Source organism: Carlito syrichta, unplaced genomic scaffold (genome assembly GCF_000164805.1).
Source record: "Carlito syrichta isolate Samal-C Ts95f unplaced genomic scaffold, Tarsius_syrichta-2.0.1 Scaffold301952, whole genome shotgun sequence".
Taxonomy (NCBI): domain Eukaryota; kingdom Metazoa; phylum Chordata; class Mammalia; order Primates; family Tarsiidae; genus Carlito; species Carlito syrichta.
The window spans coordinates 64,639-75,003 of record NW_007246048.1 but is presented as its reverse complement, the minus strand read 5'-3'; the positions used below and the strand labels follow the sequence as shown (position 1 = coordinate 75,003).

Sequence of the window (10,365 nt, the reverse complement as noted above, 5' to 3'; positions counted from 1 at the left end):
GAAACTCCAACTCAAAAAAAAAAAAAAAAGGTTAATAAATAAATAAACAAATAAATAAAACAGTAGGACACGATTTTCTTTTCTTCCTTGAGTCAGACTCTCACTGTCACCCAGGCTGGAGTGCAGTGGCACGCTCACAGCCATTGCAGCCTGGACCTGCTTGTTTCAGGCGATCCTTCTGCCTCAGCCTTCCAAGTAGCTGGAACCACAGGCATGCACCACTACACCCAGTTAATTTATTTTTTTTTTTTTTGTTGTAGAGACAAGGTCTTGCCAAGTTCCCCAGGCTGGTCTTGAATTGCTGGGCTCAGGTAATCCTCTTGCCTCTGCCTCCCAAAGTGTTGGAAATACAGTCATGAGTCACCACTCCTGGCTAGATACCATTTTCTGTTCCTTGGTTGGGGGTGAGTAGCTATCACATAGACCAATTTTCAGTTTTATCCTGTGCTGGAAAGGCAAATGGATATTGTCATGTGTTACTACTGGGAGTTTAAACTGGTATATTCTTTTCTGGAAAGTAATTTAACAAATAAAAGCTTAAAAATCAGCCGGGCTCGGTGGCTCAGCCCGTAATCCTGTGCTTTGGGAGGCTGAGGTGAGTAGATTGCCTGAGCCCATGGGTTCGAGACCCACTTGGGCAACTTGGCAAGACCTCATCTCTACAATAAAAATCAAAAATTAGCCAGGCGTGGCAGTGCGTGCCTGTAGTTCCAGCTACTTGGAAGGCTGAGGCAGAAGGATCACTGGAGTCCAGCAGGTCGAGGCTGCGGTGGCCGGGAGCGGCCACTGCACTCCAGTCTGGGCGACAGAGTGAGACTCCAACTCAAAAAAAAAAGCTTAAAAATCTTAACAGGAATTATATTCTTAAGAAGCTATATAAAGGAAATAATCAGGGATGTGCTCAAAGATTTATTCATTACGATATTCATTCCAGCATTACTGATAGAATAAGAAAATATCCTACATTTCAAACAATAAAAGACTGATTAAATACACTGGAAATTCTATGCATACATTCAAAACAAAAAGTCAAAAAAAATTAAATGGCATAAAATTGCATGTTCCTTTGTTCATAACTCCTGCTAGTTCAATATTCATACTGTCACCTCTCAGCTTCTGCACTTCCTCTCCTCTAACAATGCTGTCAGTTAATTCACCTCAGTCTCCATGGTCATGCCCTAGACTTGCTCATTCCTAGTAACCATGGCTCTCTTCAATCTCAAAGCCAAGAATGTGCTCTCCAATTGCCCCTTCCTTCCATCTAGCTCAGCCTTTCTTCCATCTATTCATCACTCTAACCCCTATTCACCATCCCTCATCTCCCCCCCCCCCACCGGGTTTAGATCCACTATAATAACAACACTGTAATCATGTCCTTGCTTACACCTTCAACTCTCCCATTTTATCTGGCAAAACCTCAACTCTGCTTAAATTCAGCTCTTCTCCCTTCTACTTATGCTGCACAAAGTGGCTGGAGGGGAAAAACAAAGACCAACCCACATAACCATGCTGCTGAAAGTTCAAGACTACTGAGCTCAAATGTACCCTTTGCCTTAACCTAGACAATACTAGACTTTCCTTACCCAGTTCCTCTCCAATTCTTCATTCCTTCTCTCTCCTCCAACCTCCTACCCTACTTCCTCTACCCATTCTCAGTGGATGACTCTACTTGCTATTTCTGAGAGCAGAGAATCCACCAGAAGAGAACTTTCTCAAGTTCCCTCTCAAACCCACCCAACTACAGCATCTGTGCCCATAGTCCTTCCCCCTCCTTGCTACAGTTGAACTATCCACACTTCTATCTCTAACCAACTCCTTCATTTGTGCACTAAATCTTGCCCCCTCTCACCTCCCCAAGGACTTGATATCAACAATTCTTTCCTCTCCTGGATCATCAGCTTTTCTCTTTCCACTGGATATGCCCATGAGCATGCAAATATCTTTCCTTACTCATTCCCTTCTGGGCAAACTACTTGAAAACTAGGTAAATAATAGTCCTCTCAAACTACTGTAATAATTTCCCAAACATCACCTGCTCCACAGCGTTGCTATAGAAAAGCAGTCCTGATGCTTATCAGTTCCTTAGTCCTGATGCTCCAAAGGAACTGACCCACATGATGCGGGTACATACTTCCCTCACAGCACTAGCAACTATTTTCCTAAATAAACTTTTTATTTTGAAATAGGTTTAGATGTACAGAAAAGCTGCAAAGATTTCCCAGTTTCCTTCAGTGTTAACACCTTACATTACCCTGGTATATTTGTCAAAACTAAGAAATCAACACTGGTATGTTAATAACAAAAATCCCAGACTTACTTGAATTTTATTAATACGAGTCTTTCCATTAATATTCTTTCTCTGTTCCAGGATTCCACACTGCATTTGGGCCAGAACCACATTGATGCTTGCTGTACTCTAAATGACTTATAAGCAAGGACTTTACTCTCTGTTTCTGTATTCCCAGTACCTAGCACAGTGCCTGGCACACAGTAGATGTCATAAGTTTAGCTTCTTAACTCTATCCCTAGTCATTTTTAATTAGTTTCATGTTGCTTTTATGTAGGAAATCTGCTCAAGCCTAAAGTCTAGGTGTTATCCTGATTCTTTTTTTTCTCTTAGATTTATTTTGTGTATTTTACTGTATATAAATTATACTTCAACAATAATAACAGGCCAGGCTCGGTGGCTCAGCCTGTAATCCCAGCACTTTGGGAGGCCGAGGCGAGTGGATTGCCTGAGCCCACGGGTTCAAGACCTGCCCAGGCAAATTGGTGAGACCTTGTCTCTACAATAAATCAAAAATTAGACGGGTGTGGTAGCGCGCGCCTGTAGTTCTGCCAACTTGGAAGGCTGAGGTGGAAGGAATGCCAGAGCCCAGCAGGTCAAAGCTGCTGCGGTGGTCGGGAGTGTGCCACTGCACGCCAGGTCTGGGTGACAGAGTGACACTCCAACTCAAAAATAAATAAATAAACATCATTAAAATTTTAAAAATCAAGAAATACCTGCCAAACGATACCTTATCCCCAAAATTAAAAAAAAAGATAAAGCAAGCACAGTTTAGAAGAAAAAAAAATGAAACACACACAAGGGCAGTAGCATCAATATAAGAAAATTAGCAGTTACAGCTACTTTATCTAAAGAAGTCACTCAGTCTGGCATGCTTATGGCTCAAAATGCAGACAATAACTAAAGGTATCAATCAATAATCAGATACTCTTAAGGCCTACAATATGCCTGGGTCTGAGCTAAGAATTTTGGAAGAAACTAATTTTTAAATTGTCCCAAAATATAGACTCTCTAGAGAAGCAGGAAGAGTAAAAAGGAGAAATAAATATCCCCTATCCTTTATAACATTCAAGATTGTTCATTTATTCTTTCAACAACCATATACCTATCTACAAAGCACCAATTACCCGTGATAAGATACAATGACTATGCCACTCATACAAGGCATAAGACCTGAAATATCAGGAGAGAGATAGTGACAATTGATCAGAGAAAAAGTTTCACTTCTTACAGGACTTTGCAGAATCATGGACACCCTCTTCTTTTGCTCCATCATATTGAAGTCCTGCCGAAGGTCTGGTGCCATGTTCCTCTCCCGCAAGTATTCTGGGTTGTTCTCATCCACTCTGTCGAAGTACCTCTCTTTGTGAGGAGCTGTGGTCGGGGGTGGTGAGGTCACCACTGCGGCCCGAGTATCACCATTCATTGTATAATCTTTCTAGGTTCCTACAGAATCACAATAAAAGAAATTATTGTTTTTTGTTTGTTTGTTTTGGGTTTTTTTTGAGTTGGAGTCTCACTCTGTCACCCAGACTGGAGTGTAGTGGCACGCTCAAGACCACTGCAGCCTCGACCTGCTGGACTCCAAGATCCTTCTGCCTTAGGCTTCCAAGTAGCTGGAACTACAGGCGTGCGCTACCACACCCGGCTAATTTTTTTTATTTATTGAAGAGATGAGGTCTTGCCAAGTTGCCCAGGCGGGTCAGAAATTATTGTTTTTGAATCAATGTCCAATAGTGTTTTATAATGAACATACCAGCCTGATAAATACAATCTTCAACATGAGGCCACTCTGACTAACTGACTGATTGACAGTAGAAGCTATGACCTATGAGGCTTCTTTGTGGCCTCAGAGGCACATGGCTAATAAGTCATCCCCTACCCTTCCACTAACCAATGGCATATTTTGCCCTGGCCTCAGAAGACAAAAGGAGAACAAAGCAATTACATCCTCTGACAAATCCTAAATATTACTCTAAAAATTAAACTTCTAACCACATGATAATTTAAAGTCATGATCTGCCCCACAGAGACAGGATACGCTAACATCAGCACAGGTTGCTTAAGAAGAAATTTGATTTCTGATATTTTTCCTAAAAAGTATAGGCAATGATTCTGCAAAAGATTCCCCAAACAGATCAATAGGAGAGGGAGCCGCTCACATATCTGAGTTCATACAAATGAGAAATGCTCATTATCATCACCTTTTTAATTCACAAAAACAACAGTAGATAGCAGAAATGTCACTATGCCCAAGTTTGTGAATAACCTAAAAAGACGCCAAGTCGGCCCAACTTTAGAAGTCTCCTAAAATGATTACTGACATTCCTTTCCTTTTAATCCAGTCTTTTATTTGAAATAATGTTCGAACACACTAAATTATGTTCATCCTTAACTACTAAGTCTTTAGGCAGTACCTTTACTTATCATACAAAGAGTTTGGATTACTAATCTATTTTTTTCTTTTGAGTCGGAATCTCACTCTATCGCTCAGGTTGGAGTGCAGTGGCACGCTCACCGTCACTGCAGACTCGACCTGCTGGGCTCAGATGATCCTTCCGTCTCAGCCTTCCAAGTAGCTGGAACTACACCCAGCTAATCTTTTGATGTGTTGTAGAGATGAGGTCTCACCAAATTGCCCAGGCTGGTCTTGAACCCATGGGCTTAGGCAATCCTTGCCCCTCTGCCTCCCGAAGTGCTGGGATTACAGACATGAGTCACTACGCTTGGCTACTAATCTGTTTTTATAAAACACTAAATGGTAGCTTTAACAATATATATGCAGTGTTCACTCAACATCTATTATATATAGTCACTCTGTGTTGGGCACAAAAATTAATTAGATATGGTCAGTCGGGCTTGGTGGCTCACCTGTAATTCCAGAACTTTGGGAGGCAGAGGTAAGAGGATTACCTGAGTCCACAGGTTCAAGACCAGCCCGGGCAAGTTGGCGAGACCACCTCTCTAAAATAAATGAAAAAATTAACCAGGCGCCATGACTCACACCTATAATCCCAGCACTTTGAGAGGCAGAGATGAGAGGATTGCCTGAGCCCACAATCAGCCTGGTCAAATTCGTGAGACTTAAATAAAAAAACTAGCTGGGTGTGGTGGCGCCCACCTGTAATTCTAGCTACTTGGAAGGCTGAGGCGGAAGGATCACCTGAGTCCAGCAGGTCAAGTCTGCAGTGACCAAGAGCATACCACTGTACTCCAGCCTGGGTGACAAAGTGAGACTCCAACTCAAAAAAAAAAAATTAGCCAACAATCATGGCACATGCCTGAAGTTCCAGCTACTTGGAAGGCTGAAACAGAAGGACTACCTGAGCCCAGAAGGTCAAGGCTGCGGTGGCTGTGAGCGTGCAATTGCACTCCAGCCTGGGTAACAGAGTGATTCCAACTCAAAAAAAAAAAAATTAGGCCGGGCGCAGTGGCTCAAGCCTGTAATCCCAGCACTTTGGGAGGCTGAGGTGAGAGGATTGCCTGCGCCCACAGGTTCAAGACCAGTCTGGACAACTTGACAAGACCTCATCTCTACAATAAATCAAAAAATTAACAGGGTATGGTGGTGCATGCCCATAGGTGGAAGGTTGAGGCGGAAGGATCACCTGAACCCAGCAGGTGGAGGTTGCAGTGGCTGTGAGTGCGCTGCAGTGGAGTGAGACTCCAACACACATAAAAAAAAGAATAAGACAGAAAAGATAAGTGATGAGAAACAGTCTCAGAAGCCATAGCCAGAAAGTTTTAATGTCAAATAAGTGACCAACAGTTCCTCAAGCAAGAGATCAACAAGATAAGGTTTTAAAGGGCTTATTAGCAACTAAAGAGTAACTGTTGCTCCTTCCTTACACTACACACACACAAAATTCCAAATGGATCACAAACCTAATTGTAACAGCAAAAACAATGAAATAAACTAGGCGCAGTGACTCATTCCCATAATCCAGTGCTCCGGGAGGCCAAAGTGGAAGGACTATGTAAGCCCAGGAGTTTGAGACCAGCCTGGGCGACACAGTGAGACCCTAATCTCTATAAATAATAATAATAATAAAAGAAATTAGTCAAGCATAGTGGCATGAACCTGTAGTCTCAGCTACTCAGGAGGCTGAGGCAGGAGAATCACTGGAGGCTAAGAGTTGAAGGTTGTAATGAGTTATGACCACGCCACTGCACTCTAGCCTGTACAACAGAGCAAAACTCTGCCTTTAAAAATAAATAAATAAAATGAAATACTTAGAAGAAAACAAAGGAGTAAATCCTTTTAATTCTGATTTAGTCGGAGTCTTCTTATACGGCAGACACCAAATCTTATATGACAGCAAAAATAAAAAGGGAGAGAAAGATAACTGGACTTCCTCAAAATTAAAAAGGTGCTTCAATAGATACTATCAAAAAAGTGAAAAGATAACACAAAGACTGGAAGAAAATATTTTCGAGTCATATATTTGACAAGTGACTTGTATCTAGAATACATAAAGAACTCTTACAACTTGGCCAGAAACGGTGGCTCACACCTATAATCCCAGTACTTTGAGAGTCCAAAGCAGGAGGATCACTAGAGCCTAGGAGTTCCAGGCCAGGCTGGGCAACATAGCAAGATTTTGTCTCTATAAGAAATTTTTAAAAAATTAGCCAAGTACGATGGCCCATACCTGTAGTCCTAGCTACTTGGGAGGCTAAAGTGGGAGGATGTCTTGAGCCCCAGAGTCAAAACTGCAGTTAAGACATGACTGCACCACTGTACTCCAGTCTGGGTAACAGAGCAAACCCTGTGTCTCAAAAAAACAAAGGCAAAAAAACCCTCTTGCAACTCAACAATAAAGATAATCTTTAAGAACCTTGAAAACCTTGATCACCGTGGATGCCACAAAGAGCAGAAGATTTGCCTGGCTGAGCCTTATGCTGCATAAATTCATGTTCTACAAAATCATGAGATGTGATAAAACAATCATTTTAAGCTGCAAAGTCATAGGATGGTTCATTGTGCTGCAATGAATAACTAAATAATGATGATAAGAGACAGAAGGATAATATTGAGCGTGCCACTGACCTCCAGCCTAGATGACAGAATAAGACTCCAACTCAAATATTGCCCAGACTGGTCTTGAACTCCTGGGCTCAAGCAATCCTCTCTCTTCAGCCTTGGAGCTATTAAGAATACAGACATGAGTCACCATGCTACGCTAAACTGTTAGCTTTTTTTTTTTTTTGAGTTGGAGTCTCACTCTGTCGCCCAGACTGGAGTGCAGTGGCCGCTCCCGGCCACCGCAGCCTCGACCTGCTAGGCTCCGGCGATCCTTCCGCCTCAGCCTTCCGAATAGCTGGAACTACAGGCGTGCGCTACCACACCCGGCTAATTTTTTGATTTATTGTAGAGATGAGGTCTCACCAAGTTGCCCAAGTGGGTCTCGAACCTGCGGGCTCAGGCAATCCACTGACCTCAGCCTCCCAAGGCACGGGATTACAGGCTGAGCCACTGAGTCCAGCTATAACTTTTAATGTGCATATGAATCACCTGGGAATCAAGTTAATATATAAACTGAGATTCATTAGGTCTGGGATAAAACCTGAAATTCTGAATATTTCATAAATTCCTAAGTGACACCAATGCTGCTGAATTTGGATCACATTTTGGAAAGAAGGTTTTGAAGAATAGTTTAATGGCCAGGTGCACTGGTTCAAACGTATAATCCCAGCACTTTGGGAGGATGAGGCGAGAGGATTGCCTGAGCTCAGGAGTTCAAGACCACTCTGAGCAACATGGCGAGACCTTGTCTCTACAGTAAATCAAAAACTTAGCCTGGCGTGGTGGCACATGACTGTGGTTCCAACTACTTGGAAGGCTGACTCCAACTTTAAAAAAAAAGAACAGTTTATTTATGTAAAGTATATGTGTAGTGTGTGTGTGTGTGTGTGTGTGTGTGTGTGTGTGTGTGTGTGTGTGTGTGTATAATTTTTTTAGATTGGAAAATAAAGTTTATTTAGAGAGTAAATTAGAAAGAAAGAGAGAGAGGAGACTCGCCTCTCCAAAATAGGGGAAGGGGCCAAAGCTTAGGAAACACGGGGTGGTAGCCATAGCTCAAAGAGCACACGGCCACACCACAGTTTAGTAAAGCAATGGCCTATATATATATAATATATATTTGTAATTGTGGAACCAACAGCCAAAGAATCAGTTGAAGAAATGAGTTTTGTTTGTTTGTTTAAGAAAAGATCAATGGATATTGCTCTTCTAAACCTAAAGATATAACAGAAAAAACAGCATGCTTAAAGGAGTACAATATCAAGGACTTAAAGACAAATTAAAACAACTGGAGAGGCTGTGCCTGGTGACTCATGCCTATAATCCCAGCACTTTGGGAGGCCGAGGTGAGAGGATTGCCTGAGCCCACAGGTTAGAGACCAACCTAGGCAACTTGGCAAGACCTCATCTCTACAATAAATTTTTTCTTAAAATAGCCAGGCGTGGTGGTGCATGCCTGTAGTTCCAGCTACTTGGAAGGTTGAGGTGGAAGGATCACCCGAGTCCAACAGGTAGAGGCTGCAGTGGCCGGGAGCGTGCCACTGCCCTCCAGCCTAGATGACAGAATGAGACTCCAACTCAAAAAAAAGAAAGAAAGAAAGAAAGAAAACAACTGGAGTATAAACATCAACAAAGAATAAATGAACGAATGACCTAAGTGGAATCTTTAAAACTTCTCTAAATATATCCTTTAAAATTTTTAATTTTGTAATTCCAGCTACTCGGAAGGCTGAGGCGGAAGGATCGCTGGAGCCCAGCAGGTCGAGGCTGCAGTGGGAGCAGCCACTGCACTCCATTCTGGGCGACAGAGTGAGACTCACACTCAAAAAAAAAAAAAAATTTTTTTTTTAATTTAATCTGCTTACTCAATCTATTTTAAACCTAGTTTGTTCCAAAAGAATGATCCAACAAACAAAACAATAATGAATGTCTGACAATATTTCCCACTAGATATAAGTGAAGCCACTTCAGTGTTTCAAAATTTAAAAATGCAAAAGGATATACAGCATTATGAGTCCCAATTAACTGTCCTTTTCTTCAGTAAATAAGGATACGGAAGTACATTTCAAAGGCAACTGTAGCTGTTTCCCAGAAGATACTGAAAGGCAAGGATCTTTGTAAAACCAACATGTTTAAGATAAGGCAGGAATTGCTTTCATTAGGTTACATATTGCCACAGGAAGGAGATAAGACAAAGACTGCAAATCAGATATGTGCATGTGCTTCAATCAGAAAGTCTGTAAACTTAAATCAAAGTAGTATATAAATTCTGAGCCCAATAATCAAGATTAAGCATAATTCTACTTTTAAGTACAACCTGGTATTTAGTTTTTTGTCAATTATGGGTCCAGGTTTCATTTACTTAGAGGGTGTGTGTGTGTGTGTGTGTGTGTGTGTGTGTGTGTGTGTGTGTGTGTGTGTGTGTGTGTGTGTGTGTGATTAATCTTATTTTAAAAATGCGGGTACAATTCAAGATTAGGTAATAATGACTACATAAGTAGTCACTGAACAGGTGAAGTCTGGGCCTCCCTTTGGTTCACATTTCGCCTGGTTTGGGATCAGGTACCCTTATTGATGCTTTGTGCTCCTCCCCCAGTGACCCGCTAATGCCAATCTCTTTTTTTTGAATTGGAGTCTCACTCTGTCGCCCAGGCTGGAGTGCAGTGGCATGCTCATAAGTCACCACAGCCTCGACCTGCTGGGCTCAGGCAATCCTTCCACCTCAGCCTTCCAAGTAGCTGGAACTACAGGCACATGCCACCACACTCAGCTAATTTTTCTTGGTTTATTGTAGAGACGAGGTCTCGTCAACTTGCCCAGGCTGGTCTCGAACCTGTGGGCTCAGACAATTATCTCAAAGTGCTGGGATTACAGACATGACCTACCATGACCAGTTTGCCAATTCCTTTCTTTTTTTTTTTTTTTTTTTTTGAGTTGGAGTCTCACTCTGTCGCCCAGACTGCAGTGCAGTGGCCGCTCCCGGCCACCGCAGCCTCGACCTGCTGGGCTCAGGCGATCCTTCCACCTCAGCCTTCCGAGTAGCCGGAATTACAGG

The 10,365-nt window shown here is 42.2% G+C and overlaps 1 protein-coding gene across 10 annotated transcripts in view; it reads right to left on the bottom strand.

Moving 5' to 3' along the window:
* ADD1 (adducin 1) overlaps positions 1–10,365 on the bottom strand; it is a 62,720-nt gene that overhangs the window by 45,431 nt on the left and 6,924 nt on the right. For 8 of the 10 annotated variants that reach the window (XM_008055763.1, XM_008055764.1, XM_008055765.2 and 5 more), the window contains exon 1: positions 3,519–3,748. In XM_008055763.1, the coding sequence (XP_008053954.1) occupies positions 3,519–3,713 (195 nt within the window). In that variant the 5' untranslated portion in view covers positions 3,714–3,748. Of the gene's footprint in view, positions 1–3,518; positions 3,749–10,365 lie in introns of those variants that run through there. The other 2 variants (XM_008055762.2, XM_021711233.1) reach the window with 1 other exon arrangement.